We start from the raw sequence: 19,877 nt of genomic DNA, 5'->3' as shown, positions 1-19,877 counted from the left end.
GGACGATAATCTCCCTGGTAGTGAGGCTTCTAGAATGCCCAGTGCAAGGATAAGGCATGTCACAGCTGCAGCTCACAGCATTAGGCCAATGCTTCTCAAATCTAGCCATTCTTATCATACCCCTCCATCATGACCTCTGCCATATCCAAATACCACTTGTACTTAACATTTTTCTTTAAACAATCCATTTTTAAAATTAAGAGCCACATCCTAAGCAATAACAGCTCTAAATCACAGGTGTGATGCGCTAGCCACACAGTTTTTTTCAATACTCACTAAAATAGCACATATAAAAATATTGAAAAATCTTGGCCGGGCATGGTGGCTCATGCCTATAATCCCAGCACTTTGGGAGGCCAAAGTGGGAGGATCACTTGAGCCCAGGATTTTGAGACCAGCCTGAGGAACATGGCGAGACTCCGCCTCTACAAAAAATACAAAAATTGGCCAGGTGCGGTGATGCATACCTGTAGTCCCAGCTACTCAGGACTACAGGCTTGGGAAGGGGGAGAAGTGATTGAGCCTGGGAGGTGGAGGCTGCAGTAAGCCATGATCATGCCACTGCACTTCAGCCTGGGCAACAGAGTGAGACCCTATCTCAAAAAATAAAATAAAAGGCCGGATGCAGTGGCTCACGCCTGTAATCCCAGCAGTTTGGGAGGCCGAGGCAGGCGGATCACGAGGTCAGGAGATCAAGACCACCCTGGCTAACAAGGTGAAACCCTGTCTCTACTAAAAATACAAAAATTAGCCAGGCATGGTGATGGGCACCTGTAGTCCCAGCTACTTGGGAGGCTGAGGCAGAAGAATGGCGTGAACCCGGGAGGCGGAGCTTGCAGTGAGCCGAGATTGCGCCACTGCACTCCAGCCTGGGCAACAGAGTGAGACTCCATCTCAAAAAATAAAATAATAAAACAAAATAAATAAAATAAAATAAAATAAAAGCCGAGTGCTGTGGCTCACACCTATAATCCCAGCACTTTGGGAGGCCAAGGCGGGTGGATCACCTAAGGTTGAGAGTTTGAGACCAGTCTGGCCAACATGGAGAAACCCTGTCTCTACTAAAAATACAAAATATAGCTGGGCGTGATGGCGAGTGCCTGTAATCCCAGCTACTCGGGAGGCTGAGGCAGGAGAATCGCTTGAACCCTGGAGGCAGAGGCAGAGGTTGTGGTGAGCCGAGGTTGTGCCATTGCACTCCACCCTGGGCAATAGGAGTGAAACTCTGTCTCAAAAATAAATCAATAATAAAATAAAATTTGTCTTGTACTTCCTAAAACCATCTTTGGGAAACAATGGAAGCAGTCTCCCCTCCAGATCCAAGAGATCACCTGTACCCTTTAATCCACCCAAGAATGCAGCCCCCTGTGGTTCTAGCCTGGTCTGTCAGACTCTCAGACGAGCTGCGCAGAGCCACACAGAGGAGTCTGAGAGAGAGCTTGATGCTGTGACGCCCCCATAGCATCCCCTGCACCTGTCAGTTTTATTCCCTGTAATCACAGAGCCAAGAATTTATTTCAGAGTTTAAAAAGGAAAGTCTTCCTAGAAACAACTATTCAAACCCTGGTTTTACAGATGAGGAAACTGAGGCTCAGATCAGGGAAAGAGGACTGCCTAAAGCTTCCAGTAACTTTTTCACTGAAAGATTATTATCAACGTCCTATGTAAGAAAATTTGTTCTGGGGTTTCACAAGTTTAAGGAACAGTGATCTAGACTAGGCGTGGTGACTCACGCCTGTAATCCCAGCATTTTCGAAGGCTGAGGCAGAGGATTGCTTGAGGCCAGTAGTTTAAGACCAGCCTGGGGAATATACGAGACTCCATGTCTACAAAAAATACAAAAATTAGCCAGGCATGGTGGTGCATACTTGTCCCAGGTACTCAGGAGGCTGAGGTAGGAGGATCGCTTGAATCCAGGAGGCAGACGTTGCAATGAGCCGAGATAGACTGCACCCCAGCCTGGGTGACAGAGTGAGACTCTGTCTTTAAAAACAAAAACAAAAAAAACAGTGATCTAGTCCAACTCCCACATTGCTGGGATAAATTAAACCAAGTCCCAGGAAGGGGAAGTGGCTACCCCAGATGGCCATGTGTGAGCTTTTTTTGCACTGGAAAAGCACAGGTCTGAAGGCTGCTGGCTCACAGCTCTCTCGGGGGCTGCTCTACCCAGCCCATTGCTCTGTGCAGGTTGCCTGCCTTATGCTTTGGAGGATATGTCTCAGAGGATGCTTTGGAGATTGGTGGTAATGCTCCTTCTAGGGTGTGTTGCGTCCTTGTGTGTAGTGTGTGCCTGTGTGTGCAAAATGACGGTTGCCCCAGGGGCTAAGATTATCTCACTAGTTTTCAAACTTTGTTCAAATAAACCCTTTTTAAAGATTCAATTTATGAGGAGCATTCTGAGAAGACAGCATAAGAAGAAGCTTGGTCTCCCCACCAAGACAAGCTGCACTGGCAGAATCTGACTTAACTCTGGAGTCTATTAAAGGCTTGCAACTTCTAGGCAAAGGCTTTGACAGTACAGCTCACTGCCATTAATTTTGGTCAATTTCAGCCCCTACCATAGTAGCAGCCACCCATCCCCCACCCCCAGCACCAGTTCCAGGAGCAGCTTGTGGGAGCCAGCATGGACAAAAAGGACTCTGTCCTCCAAATACAGGAGATCTTGCTGATTGCTGCTTCTGATCACAGAGGTACAGAGAAAGAGGCAGCTCCTCCACTATTGCACCTCCCTCCATGGCTGTAAGCTTCTTCACCTCTAGCTGAAGGAACTTCCAAGGGATCTAAAGGCCTGGCATCTTTTCCCTTCATTTTTCTCTTTTTCCTCCTTTGGGAGGCAGACACTAAAGAGTAAGATGTTCAAAAGCAACCACATATATAGGGCAAATGAGAAAGTCTGCGCATGTGCAGGGAATGGTACAGGCTCAGAAAAGACCTGTGAAGACCTTAAGTTTACAAGGCTGGGTGCTGCGGCTCATGCCTTTAATCCCAACACTTTGGGAGGCTGGGGCCAGAAGATCACTTGAGCCCAGGAGTTTGAGACCAGCCTGGGCAACACAGGGGAACCCCGTCTCTACAAAAAATTTAAAAATTGGCTGGATGCGGTGGTGTGCACTTGTAGTCCCAGCTACTTGGGGGCTGCAGTGGGAGGATGGTTTGAACTGGGGAGATGGAGGCTGCAGTGAGCCGTGATTGTGCCACTGCACTCCTGCCTGGACGACAGAGCGAGACCCTGTCTCAGGAAAAAAAAAAAAAAAACTTTAAGTTTACATTTCAGGCTGATTCTTGGCACAGGGGTAGCCTACAACAATCAAAAACACACAAAAAACCCCAGCAAATCCCAGGGAAGGGGGAGAATCTGATATCCAGAGATATGACATCATTCGATTCTTTTTTAATTTCCTTCAAGAATTTTTTCTTTGCATTCCTAACTTGGTGATCTGGTGCAAGAGGCCTAGCTTTTGGCCTATCTCAGTTTTTCACATGCCTTCCTTACTAAGTGTAATAATTTCTAGCTTTTCTTTTTTGAGAGTCTCACTCTGTTGCCCAGGCTGGATGCAGGGGTACGATCTTGGCTCACTGCAACCTCCGCCTCCTGGGTTCAAGTAATTTTCCTGCCTTAGCCTTCCCTAGTAGCTGGGAATACAGGCATGCGCTGCTACCATGCCCGACTAATTTTTGTATTTTTCGTAGAGAGGGGGTTTCGCCATGTTGGCCAGGCTGGTCTCGAACTCCTGATTTCAAGTGATCCACCTGCCTCAGCCTCCCAAAGTGATAGCATTACAGGCGTGAGCCACTGCACCTGGCCTTGTACTAATTTTGAATAACTGACATAGAAAATATCTTCACCAGGCCGGGCGCGGTGGCTCACACCTGTAATCCCAGCAATTTGGGAAGCCGAGACAGGTGGATTACCTGAGGTCAGGAGGTCGAGACCAGCCTGGCCAACATGTTGAAATCCTGTCTCTACTAAAAATACAAAAAATTAGCCGGGCATGATGGTGGGCGCCCGTAGTCCCAGCTACTTAGGAGGCTGAGACAGGAGGCTGAGGCAGGAGAATCACTTAGGAGAATCTCTTAGGAGGCTGAGACAGGAGAATCACTTGAACCTGGGAGGTAGAGGTTGCAGTGAGCTGAGATCGCGCCATTGCACTCCAGCCTGGGTGACAGAGTAAGACTAGGTCTCAGAAAAAGAAAAAAGAAAATATCTTCACTCAGTAGACTAAATGAAAATGTATCCAAAAATTTACTGATGGGTAGTATACTGACAATAGTTGCTAGTACTGCTGGGTTATTGCAAGGATTGGTATGTGGTCCATGATAGACAAGAAAACACTAACAGCTACTGATTTCTATGGCATGTATCTACATCACTGGTACTCAAGCTCAGCCATGCCAGTGCAGACTCTCACCCTTCTAACAAAAACATAAGGGAAAACATGTTGTTATCCAATAGTACATACAATAATCAGGAAAAAAATACAGCATACCTCATTTTATTGCACTTCACAGGTGCTGTGTTTTTTACAGACTGAAGGTTTGTGACAATTCTGCATCACACAGGCCTGTCGGCACCATTTTTCCAGCAGCATGTGCTCATTTCATGACTCTGTGTCACATTTTAGTAATTCTCACAATATTTCAAACTTTTTTATTATATATCTGTTATGGTGATCAGTGATCAGTGATCTTTGATGTTACTATTATAATTGTTTTTGGTGCCATGAATTGCACCCATAGAAGACGGCAGACTTATAAATGTTCCGTGTGTTCTCACTGCTTCACTGGCTGGCCTTTTCCTGCCTCTCTCCCTCTCCTCAGGCTCCCTATTCCCTGAGACACAATAATATTGAAATTAGGCCAATTAATAACCTACAATGGCCTCTTAAGTGTTTAAGTGAAAGGAAGAGTCACACATCTTTCACTTTTGTTTTGTTTTCTAAACAGTCAGGGTCTCACTTTGTCACTCAGGCTGGAGTACAGTGGTATGAACATGGTTGGCTCACTGCAGTCCCAACCTCCTGGGCTCAAGTGATCTTCCCTCCTCAGACTCCTGCGTAGCTGGGGACATAGCTGTGCACCATCATGCCTGGCTAATTTTTTTTGTTTTCTATAGAGACAGGGCCTCACTATGTTGAGGCTGGTCTCAAACTACTGGGCCTGAACTCCAGGAGGAACCAATCCTCCTGCCTTGGCCTCCCAAAGTGCTGGGATCATAGGCATGAGTCACACATCCAGCTGTCTTTCACTTTACATCAAAAGCTAGAAAGGGCCGGGTGGTTTCTTTTTTGTTGTTTTTGAGATGGAGTCTCGCTCTATCACCCAGGCTGGAGTGCAGTGGCATGATCTCAGCTCACTGCAACCTCCACCTCCTGGGTTGAAGCAATTATCCTGCTTCAGACTCCTGAGTAGCCGGAACTACAGGCACATGACACCACACCTGCCTAATTTTTGTATTTTTAGTAGAGATGGGGTTTCACCATGTCGGCCAGGCTGGTCTCAAACTCCTGACCTCAAATGATCTGCCCACCTCGGCCTCTCAAAGTGGTGGGATTGTAGGTGTTGAGCCACCATGCCCAGCCTAGGCAGTTTCTTTATCTCCCTATCAAACCAATCCTGTCTACCCATGCATAAAAAGACAATACTATCCTCCTACCTGTCTGAGCAACTCCAGCTTCTTCAGTTCTTCATTGTAGGCTTCTGGGTTCTCTCCATAATTCTTCAGGACAAACTATAGAGAGAGAAGAACATAAGCCAGTGGCAGAGAAGACCCCCGCCTTGCCCTCTGAGTCCTGGCCAAGCACCAACCAGGACTCAGGATTAAGTGCAGACCTACAACCATAAGCGTGTCTCCTGGACCACCAGGAACTTCGCCTCCTGAACAGGCAGCACCAAAATGCTGACCACGAGAGCCTTGACCCTGCACCAACACTCTGGCAGGTCCTCCTAATGCTGCAGTCTCTCTACAAAGTCCAGGAGTCTGCCAGCTCAGGAAGCCAAGGAACTCAGCGGACTGAAATGGGGTCCTAATAAGGATTCCAGAAAGGGTCACGAACTCAAGCCTCCCTAGAAGATTGGGCCCTGCTGCGTTTTGGGGTGACTACCATAACCCTAAGCTGATAGCAACTGCAGGCAAGAGGCACCAAACAAGAGTGGGAACAGAAAGCCTCTCTCACCAACCCATTCTCCTGGCCTGGGAAAGGATAGCATAGAAATATGTGATCTGCAGTGTCCTCATCTGTGAGGAAAGACTTGCAGCTGTGTGAGGAGAATGGCCCAGGTGGGAGAAGGTGAGAAGGGGAGGTCACTACCCACATCAGAGAGAGCACTGGAGTGCCTGTCCACAGTGGCACTCACCACCTCCAGAGCAGACTGTCTTGGACAGTGAGCATACACACCCACCTGGAGGCACAGGCTTAGCCCAAAGGGCCCCCTGTTCAACTCAGATCACCAGACTAAGGCAACTGCAACTGTCCCTGTTGCAGTACTTGCTGCTGGTGTCTTGGCTAGCAATCTGGGAGGCCAGATCCACTCATGCCACAAACACTATGAGCACTGATACCCACCTCACAGGGCTCCTTAAGGCCATGACCAAGGTTTGCAAGGTAGAGAGAGGTGGCTGAGAAAGGCTGAGATGAGGCAGCCTGCTCTGTCTGGGAGCACACTCACTCACACCATGTGTGTGGCCCACCCATCTTTCCTGAGGTCCCTTCCCAGGACCCAGGATGCATAGCTAAGGAATCAGCCACATGGGAACCGGGAAGCCTGGGTGACAGCTTCTGTCTGCCTGGTGAGCAAAGGGAGAAGAGGAACAGATGGCAGGGAGGCGACAGCTGAGCTAATTACAGCATCAAGCAACCCTTTCCCAAACCTCTGAGTCTAACCCTGGTTCTTCTGTTGGTTTCAGCTCCTGAAAGTCCCTGTGTCCATAAGCTCTTTTCTCTCTCCCCATGCCACCTCTGTCCTGGACAACCCACCCCTTCAAATCCGTCCCTTACCAAGTGGCCAGAATTGTTATTTCTAGCACAACTCTGAGGTCACTTCCAGCTTTAAATCCTTCTGAAACACACACACACCCTTAGGGAGAAGATAGACCAAAACATGCTTATCTCAGGACAGTGAGATGATAGGAAATAATATATAATCTAAAAAGAATGTGTGCAGTAGCTTCCCAAAGCCTCTAGGACCAAATCTAATTTTGGCACAGAGTTTATGACCCTGCATAACCTGTTCCTGGCCGGGCGAGGTGGCTCAAGCGTGTAATCCCAACACTTAGGGTCGCCAAGGTGGGAGGATCACTTGAGGTCAGGAATTAGAGATCAGCCTGGGCAAAAGAGCAAGACCCGTCTCTACAAAAATAAACAACCTGCTCCCCACAACCTTCAAGGATTTTCCTCTGGCACCTCCCAGGGACAACCAGCCAATAGTACTTGGGAATTGCTGCTGTCAGGTATCAATGCCTATCTACATTGTCCCTACTTTCTCTACTAAGACTCAGCCGAAATGTCACTGCCTTGAACATTAGCTGCTCTTCCGCTCACATTCCAAACATGCCTCCAACATACTGTGTGCCGACGGCAGGGTCATGCCAGTGACCCCAACCTCAAACAATAAGCATTAAGGAATGGTAGGGGCCTTATCAGATGTGTTGTATACTCAGCAAATGATTGCTTTTACAGGAAATGCAGAGGACAGATGAACATGAAAAGGAAACACTCAGAAAAATTCAGAAAATGGGGCAACAATGAACCCACTCTCTTCAAAAAATTAATGTCATGTAAAAGGAGGGGGTTGAGCAGTGGACTATTCTAGATTAAAAATGATTAAACAGGTTGGATATGGTGGCTCAGGTCTGTAATCCCAGCACTTTGGGTGGCTGAGGTCAGAGGACTGTTGAGCCCAGGAGTTCCAGAGCAGCCTGGGCAACATGAGACCCTATCTCTACAAATTAAAAAAAAAAAAAAAAAATTAGCTGGGTATGGTAGCCCACGCCTGTAGTCCCAGCTACTGAAGAGGGAGAGGTGGGAGAATCAGCCTGGGAGGTTGAGGCTGTGGTGAGCTGTGTGCACACTCCAGTCTGTTTCCAAAAATAATAATAATAATAATAAATAAACAAATAAATAAGTGATTAAAGGGACAGAACACAACTAAATGCAATATGAGAACCCCAGCTGGATCTGAGTCTGCAAAAAAAAGAAAAGTCATAAAAGATAGGGGAAAATTATTGTAGATTTTCTTAGGTATGATAATAATATTGTGATTGTGTAGAATGTCCTCACTCTTAGGAAACACATGCTGAGATGTGTCCGGGAAAAGTGATGTCCAAAACTTACTTTCAAAGGGCTTGTGGGATCTCTCTCTCTCTCTATCTATCTATCTGGAGAGAAAACAAATAAGGTGAAATACATCCATCAAAACTAGGTAGCCGGGCACAGTGGCTTATGCCTGTAATCCCAACACTTTGGGAGGCCAAGGCAGGTGGATCACTTGAGGTCAGGAGTTCGAGACCAGCCTGACCAACATGGTGAAACCCCATCTCTACTAAAAACACAAAAATTAGCCAGGCATGGTGGTGGGCACCTGTAATCCCAACTTCTCGGGAGGCTGAGACAGGAGAATCGCTTGAACTCAGGAGGGGGAGGTTGCAGGGAGCTGAGATTACAACACTGCACTTCAGCCTTGGCCACACAGCAAGACTCCATCTTAAAAAAACAAAACAAACAAACAAACAAAACTAGGTAACACACTGGGTGCAGTGGTTCACACCTGTACTTCCAGCACTTTGGGAGGCTGAGGCCAGAGGATCACTTGACCCCAGGAGTTCAAGGCCAGACTGGGCAACATAACAATAAATCCCATCTCTACAAAAATTTAAAAATGAATCAGCCAGGTGCAGCGCACATCTGTAGTCTCAGCTACTCCAGAGGCTGAGGCAGGAGGATCACTTGAGCCTAGCAGTTCAAGTCCAGCCTGGGCAACAAAGAGTAAATCCCGTCTCTAAAAACAAAACAAAACAAAAAAACTAGATAGTGAGAACTTGGGTGAGCACTGAATTATTCTTCCAATTTTTCTATATGTTTGAAATTTGGAAAACAAATGTCTTAAGAGTTGCTGAAGAGCTAAATGATACCTGAATACCACTTTCCCCTATCAGTGGTTTTTATTTAGCCTTTTGTGGGTCCTTTGAGAATATGATAAAAGCCATGAAATAAATCCCCCTAGAAATTTTCAACTATGCACAAACATAAGGATTTACCAAGAACTTTAGGGAGCTGACAGGCATTTAACAATCCTCACTCTGATCTATCCAACTCCACCCCCTCTCCACTCCCTCCCTCAAAAATAATTATGACAACAACAACAACAAAAACACAACTATAAAAAGTGGCCTTGGGTTGGGCATGATGGCTCATGACTATAATCCCAGCACTTTGGTAGGCTGGGGTGAGAGGATCACTTGAGGCTAGGAGTTCCAGACCAGCCTGGGCAATATGGCGAGACCCCCATCTCTATGAAAAAAAATTTAAAAATTAGCCAGGAGTGGTGGTGCATGCCTGTGGTCTCAGCTAGTTGGGAGGCTGAGGCAGGACTGCTTAAGCTCAGGAGTTTGAAGCTGCAGTGAGCTATGATGGCACCACCTCACTTCAGCTGGGGTGTCAGAGTCAGACCCTGTCTGTATTAAAAAATAAAAATAGGCCAGGCACAGTGGCTCATGCCTGTAATCCCAGCAGTTTGGGAGGCCAAGGTGGGCCGATCGTTTGAGCCCAGGAGTTCAAGACAAGCCTGGGCAACATGGCAAAACCCCATTTCTACAAAAAGCACAAGAATTAGCCACGTGTGGTGGTGTGCGCCTATACTCTTGGCCAGTTGGGAGGTTGAGGTGAGAGGACTGCTTGACACCAGGAGTTCAAGGTTGCAGTGAACCATGATTGTGCCACTGCACTCCAGCCTGGGTGACAGTGTGACACTATCTCAAAAATAATTAATTAACTAAAATATTTTTTAAAATGTGGCCTAAGCTATGAGGTAAAACTTGACTATATGAGAGAATGTTCTGTGGTTAACTCCTTTGCAGTAAGAGGTTTTGCCCACCCTTAGGTTAGAGAAAATGAGTAAAAGTGTAGCTCAGAGGTCTCGTGGGATAGAGGCCAAAGGAATCAGATGGACAGGGGACTCCTACGTCCTAGAAACAAGGCTTCCCGTGATATCACTAGGAACATCTGACCCTGCTGTTCACACAATGGTGACAGAAAGATGCTGCTCCCACCCCTAGCAAATCATGCCTAGAGGTCACATTCTATCTGAATCTCATCTCCGTCCTCCTATAAGATCAGCAGCAGATGCTTAACTGAGAACCTACCACAGGTCAGGCACTGTGCTGAGTGCCTAGTAATCACTCCATCCTTAGAACAACCCTAAGAGGTAGACACTATTATCATCACCACTTTACAGATGAGGAAATGAGGAAACTGAGGCAAAGAGTTAGGGTATTCACCAAGGTGACGGTGCTAATAACTGATGGGGATATGACTGAAACCTAGGCATTTGGGCTCCAGAGCCCATGTTCTTTCCATATTAGACCATTCCATTTCTATTTAAATTGTTTTTAGTTTATTTTTTATTGTTTTATTTTATTTTCGAGACAAGGTCTTGTTCTGTTGCCCAGGCTGGAGTTACAGTGGTACTGCAACCATAGCTCACTGCAGTCTCAAACTCCTGGGTCCAAGTAATTCTCCTGCCTCAGCCTTCCAAGAAGCTGGAACTACAGGCACATACCACCATACTCAGCTAATTTTCTGTAGAGGTAGTGTCTTGCTATATTGCCCAGGCTGGTCTGGAACTTCTAGCCTCAAGCAATCCTTCTGCCTCAGACTCCCAAAGTGTTGGGATTACAGACATGAGCCATCACGCCCAAACTTTTTTTTATTTTATAGAGATGGGAGTCTCACTATGTTGCCCAGTCTGGTCTTAAACTCCTGGGCTCAAGCAGTTGACCCACATCAGCCTCCCAGAGCATTTCTATTTTTTAAAAATATGGTTCTTACAAACAACTCTGAAAAACAGGCACAGAAAATGAATCCCTGGCCACACAGTGAGTCAGTGGAGCAGCCAGGATATTTATGTTATTATTATTATTTGCAGCCTGTTAGAAGCAAAAGGATATTTTTAAAACCCTAACAAAATCCTCTGTGACTGCTGATCACTCCTCCACTAAAAAAGAAGAAAGAGGCTGGGTGAAGTTCCTGGAGTAAGGGACAGAGACCTTGTCCCCATTTCGCTATGGTCTGGGACTCTGCAGAACTCGGAACAGTCTAGCGGGAAGTATGAAGCTCCAGTGGAGGCTGAGAAGGCAGGCCCAGCAGCAGATGAGGAGAAAGAACCAGAGGCCCTGACAGGACCCCAGTACCTACACAACTAACAGGAAGAAGACCAGAGAACCTCCAAAAACAGCCAGGCTTTGAAGTAGCTGGGGATCCTTTTCTGAAGGAATAAGAGAAGACCTGTGGAGAGCTCTCAGTGAGGGCACGTCCAGGGATCACAGCCACCGAGGGGAAAAAGAAAAGAAAGGAGTTACCAGATTACAAGTGGGAAACAGTGCCCCTGAGTTGCTGTGAAATCTGGGCTTGGTTTTTGTTTTTTGTTTTTTTAGAAATTGTCTTGCTCTGTCAGGCAGGCTGGAGTGCAGTGGTACTATCATAGCTCAATGAAGCTTCAAACTCCAAGTGATCCTCCCACCTCAGCCTCTTGTGTGGCTAGGACTACAGCTGTGTGCCACCATGCCCAGCTATTTTTTTTTCTTTTTTTTTTTTTTTGAGACGGAGTCTCGCTCTGTTACCCAGGCTGGAGTGCAATGGTGCCATCTCGGCTTACTGCAACCTCCACCTCCTGGGTTCAAGCAATTCTCCTGCCTAAGCCTCCCAAGTAGCTGGGACTACAGGCGCATGCAGCCATACCCAGCTAATTTTTGTATTTTTAGTAGAGATGGGGTTTTGCCATGTTGGCTAGGCTGATCTCGAACTCCTTTTTTTTTTTTTTTTTTTTTGAGACGGAGTCTCGCTCTGTTACCCAGGCTGGAGTGCAGTGGTGCCATCTCAGCTCACTGCAAGCTCCACCCCCCGGGTTCACGCCATTCTCCTGCCTCAGCCTCCTGAGCAGCTGGGACTACAGGCACCCGCCACCACGCCTGGCTAATTGTTTGTATTTTTAGTGGAGACGGGGATTCGCCGTGTTAGCCAGGATGGTCTTGATCTCCTGATCTCGTGATCCACCCGACTCGGCCTCCCAAAGTGCTGGGATTACAGGCGTGAGCCACTGCACCAGGCCCTGCTCCCGAACCCTTGACTTTGTGATCCACCCGCCTTGGCCTCCCAAAGTGCTGGGATTACAGGCGTGAGCCACCATGCCTGGCCCCAGCTAATTTTTATTTTTATTTTGTAGAGACAGGGGTCTTGCTATGGTGCCCAGGCTGGTCTCGAACTCCTGGCCTCCAGCTATCCTCCCACCTCGGCATCCCAAAGCGCTGGGATTACAGGCATGAGTCACCATGCCCAGCCTAGGCTTGGCTTTTTTCATGTGTAAAATGGGGTTAATATCACTTGCTACGTCTAGCTCAGAGCTGTCATAAGGATTCGAGTTATTTCCTAAACAGGGAAGGAAGATGCTCAGGTGAAAATATTGTTTACAATAGGCCAAGACCTGTACTAAGAACTTAACAAGCATTAGAAAGACAAACTCTGCATGTTCTCACTTATTTGTGGGAGCTAAAAATTAAAACCACTGAATTCATGGAAACTGACAGTAGAATGATGAATACCAGAAGCTGGGAAGGGTAGTGGGAGTGGGGTGGGGGGGTGGAGTGGGAATGGTTAATGAGTACAAAAATATAGTTAGATAGAATGAATACAATCTAGTATTTGAGGCTGGGCGTGGTGGCTCACACCTGCAATCGCAGCACTTTGGGAGGCCAAGGCGGGTGGATCATCTGAGGTCAGGAGTTCGAGACCACCCTGTCCAACATGGCAAAACCCAGACTCTACTAAAAAGACAAAAATTAGCTGGACATGATGGCAGGTGCCTGTAATCCCAGCTACTAGGGAGGCTGAGGCAGTAGAAACGCTTGAACACGGGAGGCGGAGGTTGTGGTGAGCCGAGATTGTGCCACTGTACTCTAGCCTGCGTGACAAGGCGAAACTCTGTCTCGAAAAAAAAAAAAAAAAAGATCTAGTAGTGACAGCAAAACAGGGTAACTATAGTCAGCAATAATTTATTACATTTAAAAATAAAAGTATAATTGGATTGTCTGTAACACAAAGAAAGGATAAATGCTTGTGGTAATGAATACTCCATTTACCCTGATGTGATTACTATACCTGTTTGGCCATATCAAGTACCCCATTAATTTTTGTGGGTACATAGTAGGTGTATATACTTATATACCTACTTAAGCCCAGGTGTTTGAGACCAGCCTGCGCAACACAGTGAGACCTTATCTCTAAAAAAAATAAGCAAAATTAGCAGAGTGGTGCGTGCCTGTGGTCCCAGCTATTCAGGAGGATGAGGTGGACGGACCACTTGAGACCTGGAGGCAGAGGCTGCAGTGTGCCAAGATCGTGCCTTTGCACTCCAGCCTGGGTGTTACAGCAAGACCCCATCTCTAAAAAAATAAAAATAAAAAAGAACTTAGAAGCATTAATTTTGATTCTCAGAAGCTTATGAGGTATATTATTAGTTCCATGTTTCAGGTAAGAAAAGTGAGGACTACATTAGTTATGTAATCTTTGTGACAGCTCAAGGTCATTCAGCTATTAAAGGAATGAGAGGGGACCTAAACCAAGGTCTGATTCCAATAGCTATGCTATTTCCATGATGCTACTCTGCTATTTTACTGAGCACCAAACAGTAGAGAATTTTGTAGCTAGGTGAGATCACTGGAAACAACCATCCTGGTCCTGCCATGATTTTGCAGATTAGAGAAAGGGCAAACCACAGATAAGCAATGATAGTGCTAGGACCCCAAGACAGATTTCCTGACTCCAGACCTAATATTAATCCCTCTGTGTCACCTTCTCTTGTACTAGTATGTTCTCATTCTTCTATGTATGCTTTGCTCTTAATTTGATATAACATTTGGAATTTCATCAAGCTAATTAAAGCAATAAGACAAGAAGAAAAGGCAATTAAAAGGCATTCACCATTGGTGAATAAAGTTTTACCTTTATTCACCAATTACATTATGTTTCTTTTTTCTCCAGTTCCAGAGTTGACTCAAATGTAGGGCATTCCTTGGGCTACTCTAAGAAACAAACTTTTTTTTTTTTTTTTTGAGACAGGGTCTCTGACACCCAGGCTGGAGTGGCGAGATCTTGGTTCACCACAGCCTCGACCTCCTGGGCTTAAGCCATACCCCCCACCTCAGCCTCCTGAGTAGCAGGGACTACAGGTGTGTGCCACCACACCACGCCTGACCTTTTTTTTTTTTTTTTTTTTTTTTTTGTAGAGACAGGGTCTTGCTTTGTTGCCCAGGTTAGTCTCAAACTCCTGGTCTTGACTGATCCTCCTGCCTTGGCCTCCCAAAGTGCTGGGATGACAGGCATGAGCCAACATGCCTGACCAGTATTGTTAATTAATACAGTATATGTTCAGCTACTAAATTTCAAATGAGACTAATTATATTCAGAGAATGGCGTATTGCCAAGTGAAATCTTCAGCTCCTTGGTCCATGTCAGCAAGCCTGAAAGAAAACCGCCATAGGCCAAGAGTACTGGGGATAAAAACATACCTTCATCCTCCCCTTGTCTAATCCCTACAATAATACTCAAGGCCTCGTTCCCACATCTTTTCTGAATGGCCCCTTGCCTGTCTGAACAACACAGTGAGGAAGACTCAGGTTACCTCTCCCAGAAGGTCCTAGAACTAGACTAGGTCATTCAACCAATGCTTGTTAAGCACTCCCTATATACAAATATTTTATTACGTCCTGAGTAAAGGAAAGAATCTGGTCTAAACTCTAACTGAAATGGATATAGGCCTCTGGTGTATGAGATTCAAGTCAGAGAATAATGGACAATCCAGGTCATCTGTGCCTGGAGCTGTTCCGCTGCAAATACAAGTGAACAGACAGGCTCAGGCAACTGGGTGACTCCAAATCTGTGACAAGAGATAAGACAGGTCACCACCACAGGTAACTGGCAATGTCCCATGCCCCTCACTGCTGAGCAGCCAGAGGCCTTTTAGGCCTTTTAGGCCTCTAGTCCTCTTATTTACCTTTCTATGTGTGTGTCTGTGTATGTACATACATGTGCAAGCTAGTTTTTCAAGAGCCAGCCATCCCATGGAAAATCTGGAAGGGGAAAAAATTCCATAAGCCTGAAAAACCAGGCTTCTACCCGGATGTGAATAAAATGAACAGTAAAAAAAAGGCAACAAGAGTGTGCACTGTGGGCTGGGCACGGTAGCTCATGCCTGTAATCCCAACACTTTGGGAGGCCGAGGTGGGCGGATCACTTGAGGTCAGGAGTTCGAGACCAGCCTAGCCAACACGGCGAAACCCCATCTCTATTAAAAATACAAAAATTGGTTGGGCGTGGTGGTACACACCTGTAATCCCAGCTACTCGGGAGGCTGAGGCACAAGAACTGCTTGAACCCAGGAGGCAGAGGTTGCAGTGAGCCAAGATTGCACCATTTATACCCCAGCCTGGGTGACAGAGCGAGACTCTGTCTCCAAAAAAAAAGAAAAAAAAACCAGCGTGCACTCTGTGGTGCAGGCTAACCCAGTGGTGGACAGCAAGACAGTCTGAATTCAGAGGAGGGAAAAGTTCTTTCTTGTTTCTGGCCCAAACACTTGCTGGGTGGCTGAGAGGACCCTAATGACGTACAGTTCAACCCATGTGATAAACAGGAGGAAGGGAATTCCAGTAAGGGCCTGAGCAAGGGCAGTGACCAGATGTGGAAGGAAGAGAAGCTGAAAGTTCTCATAGGAGAGGACTGGGGAGTGAAGTTAGAGAGACAGGCTGAAGCAAGCTGGGGACAGGCCATGAGCAGCCTGATGGGAAAGTAGAGATTTAGAGATCAACTCAGCCAGAGTGGGAGAATGGGAGATGAAGAGAAGCCAAGTGACAGGCAGGGTGGCTACCAGCCAGATGTACACCTGCACTTGAGGATGAGGGTTACTGTGTAGATTACTAGAAGGTAAGTTTCATGAAGACAGGGTTTTGTGGTGTTTTTTTGGAGACAGGGTCTCACTCTGTCGCCCTGACTAGAGTACAGTGGTGTGATCTTGGCTCACTGTAACATCCACCTCTGAGTTCAAGTGATCCTCCCACCTCAGCCTCCTAAGTAGCTGGGCCTACAAGGCACGCACCACCATGCCCAGCTAATTTTTGTATTTTTAGTAGAGATGGGGTTTCATCATATTGGCCAGGCTGGTGTCAAACTCCTGGACTCAAGCAATCCACCTGCCTCAGCCTCCCAAAGTGCTGGGATTACAGGTTAGAACCACTGCTCCCAGCCAAGACACAGGTTTTTGTCACCACTGTACCCAGGGCTGGCACATGACAGGCACTCAATAACTATTTGTTCAATGAATGAATCAGGGATGAACGTAACAGCTCAGTCCAAGTAAGCTGGACTTGAGCTCAAGTACAGCTGGTTAAGGGCAAGTGTTTGGGCCAGAAAGAATAAAGAACTTCAAACAGTAATACCTGAGGCCAAATCACTCACAAAGAGGACAAGAGTCATCCATCATCAGTTTCCAGTGAATCAGCACTCTGGCCTCCAAAGCACAAGTTAAGAAGATGCAAGGCCAGCAGCATTTCCCCACTAAAAAATTACGTGGGTCTGGCTGGGTGTGGCGGCTCATACCTGTAATCCCAGCACTTTGGGAGGCCGAGGCAGGCAGATCACCTGAGGTCGGGAGGTCAAGACCAGCCTGACTAACATGGAGAAACCCCGTCTCTACTAAAAATACAAAATTAGCCAGGCGTGGTGGCACATGCCTGTAATCCTAGCTACTTGGGAGGCTGAGGCAGGAGAATCACTTGAACCCGGGAGGCAGAGGTTGTGGTGAGCCAAGATGGTGCCATTGCACTCCAGCCTGGGCAACGAAAGCAAAACTCCATCTAAAAAAAAAAAAAAATTCACACGGGTCCAATACCCTAACCTAAAGTTTGCCACTGCAGTTCAAAACCATCCTGCTTTTCTGGCTTCTATTTCACATTATGCCATAATGGAAGGCTTGTCCACTGGGAGTGAAAATCAATACTAGCCACCATGAAAGATTTGTCAAAAGCCCAGCCTTCTCAAACAACGAACCCCTTTACCTGTCTGGAAAACTCCTATTCATCCTTTAAAATCCATCTCTGGCAAGCCTTCCCTGATGGCCCCTCCTCAGGCTGGTATTTCTATACACTGCAAATACTTCTACTCTTTTTTTTTTTTTTTTTTTTTTTTGAGACAGAGTCTCGCTCTGTCGCCCAGGCTGGAGTGCAGTGGCACGATCCTGGCTCACTGCAAGCTCCGCCTCCCGGGTTCACGCCATTCTCCTGCCTCAGCCTCCCGACTACAGGCACCCGCCACTATGCCTGGCTAATTTTTTATATTTTTAGTAGAGATGGGGTTTCACCGTGTTAGCCAGGATGGTCTTGATCTCCTGACCTCGTGATCTGCCCGCCTCGGCCTCCCAAAGTGCTGGGATTACAGGCGTGAGCCACCGCACCCGGCCTACAAATACTTCTACTCTTAATGTCATCACTATAATTTTTAAATTTCCTTTATGAATTCCTTGAAAAAAAAAAAAAAAGGCTGTCTCTTATTTGTCTGCTTATCAAGGTTCAGCATAGTACTTAACCAGTTGATGTAAACAGAACCAATTTTCACCCTTCTATTCTAAACTAAATTCTAACCCTCAGCTCCAATTCACTGGCAGAGGTTCCCGCAGCTCAGAGCAAGCATAAAGCAGGACAAGGGTGCCAGTGGCAGAAGGCAGAGAAGGGGCTCTGCAGTTGGGGAAGGGTGTGCAGGTTGGGAAGAGTCCCCAGGCTGCAGTGGTGTCTGCACAGTCTCCTCCAATGTCTATAGGAGGAATTGTTTCATATCTGATACCACCTCGGGCTAAAGGGCTAATGAGCAACTCCTCTCCTGGAGGCCCAGGTGCATGGAGGGAAGTCACTGGTCACACAATACCCTTTGGGTCGGTGTGAATTGTCAGAGCAGCAAAGGCTAAGTTCAAACAAAAATACTTCCTAGGAGTTTCTGGGCCAAGATTTTATCTACTGCATTCCCATATATTTATGGTCACCATCTCTAAATTTCCGCTCAGCTGTAATTCAATCATTTGAGAAATATTTTTCTGACTGCCAACTATGTAGAGGGTACACTGTTAGGCTCTGGGGAACACAGAGATGCTTCTCAGGTAACACACTTGAACAGGGGGGTTAAAACACAGCATACATAACTGTCACCAGGGAAAGGATGAAAAGAGTTAAGGAATTAAGAGAAGAGAAAGATTAATCCAGGTAGAAAGATTAAGAAAGGCTCTGCAGAAAGGAGAGCTTAAGTAGACCTTGAAAGTTGGATGGGAGACAAGAAAATGGAATTCACGGAGATTGAAGAAGGGCACCTCACCACTCCACAGGGCAAAATGAGATCTCTTCTAGGCAGGAGGAATTCCATGACCAACGGCACAGAAGAGGAAACAGAGTATGGTAAGGAAACAGCAAGTGACTGAGAACAGAATCTAGGGTACCTCTATCAGATGCACACAGTAGATGAAGCACACAGTGGGGACTCAATAAATGCTGAAAGCAGTGGGATAAGTCTGGAAGAACTCTAATGGAAAACTAAAGATACTGGCTCTATTCCAAGACTCCGTCTCCAAAAAAAAGATACTGGATCTATTCTGTAAAATAGAAAACAGGAGTTTTGGCCAGGCGCGGTGGCTCATGCCTATAATCCCAGCACTTTGGGAGGCCAAGGTGGGTGGATCAGGGGTCGGGAGATCGAGACTATCCTGGCTAACACGATGAAACCCCCTCTCCACTAAAAATACAAAAAATTAGGCAGGGGTGGTGGCGGGTGCCTGTAGTCCCAGCTACTTGGGAGGCTGAGGCAGGAGAATGGCGTGAACCCGGGAGGCGGAGCTTGCAGTGAGCTGAGATTGTGCCACTGCACTCCAGCCTGGGTGACAGAGTGAGACTCCGTCTCAAAAAAAAAAAAAAAAAAAAAAAAGAAAAGAAAAAGAAAACAGGAGTTCTGTTGTGTCTTAGAAAAATTCATCCAATTGTATTTGTATGAAACAGCAGATGAAGGCCTGTAATCCCAGCACTTTGGGAGGCCGAGGCAAGCGGATCACCTGATGTCAGGAGTTCGAGACCAGTCTGACCAACATGGCGAAACCCCATCTCTAATAAAAATACAAAATTAGCCGGGCATGGTGGCGCATGCCTGTAATTCCAGCTACTTGGAAGGCTGAGGCAGGAGAATCGCTTAAACCCGGGAGGCTGACGTTGCAGTGAGCCGAGATCGTGCCATTGCACTCCAGCCTGGGCAACAAGAGCGAAACTCCGTCTCAAAAAAAAAAAAAAGGTAGGAAAAAGAAACAGCAGATGAAGAAGAGAGCAACGTCTGGATAACCGTTAACAAAATTCTAGAATTTTGGATCAATTACCCTCATTTCCTGGGCCCAAGAGGCTAGATGATGGACTCAAACACTGTCTGAACTAAGGCAATGGTGTATGGCGATTAGAGGGGAGACAGCTTCTTGGGAAACTACTTCCAAACCCATTTTCTTTTTCCTATTTGTTTTCCCAAGCGTCTCGCTAAGTGGTGCACCATCTAGATTGGGGCTTACTCTGGCATCTGCTGTGCTAAGCCCACAAGGCC

The 19,877-nt window shown here is 46.6% G+C and overlaps 1 protein-coding gene across 3 annotated transcripts in view; it reads right to left on the bottom strand.

Annotated features, from left to right (window-relative positions):
* The window catches only part of PTPN23 (protein tyrosine phosphatase non-receptor type 23), a 35,123-nt gene that overhangs the window by 11,610 nt on the left and 3,636 nt on the right, over positions 1-19,877 (bottom strand). For 2 of the 3 annotated variants that reach the window (XM_063602296.1, XM_034956319.3), the window contains exon 2: positions 5,654-5,728. In XM_063602296.1, the coding sequence (XP_063458366.1) occupies positions 5,654-5,728 (75 nt within the window). Of the gene's footprint in view, positions 1-5,653; positions 5,731-19,877 lie in introns of those variants that run through there. The other variant, XM_063602297.1, reaches the window with a different exon arrangement.

Source organism: Pan paniscus, chromosome 2 (assembly GCF_029289425.2).
Source record: "Pan paniscus chromosome 2, NHGRI_mPanPan1-v2.0_pri, whole genome shotgun sequence".
Taxonomy (NCBI): Eukaryota; Metazoa; Chordata; class Mammalia; order Primates; family Hominidae; genus Pan; species Pan paniscus.
The sequence above is the reverse complement of the archived record's forward strand: the minus strand, read 5'-3'. Positions and strand labels throughout refer to the sequence as shown.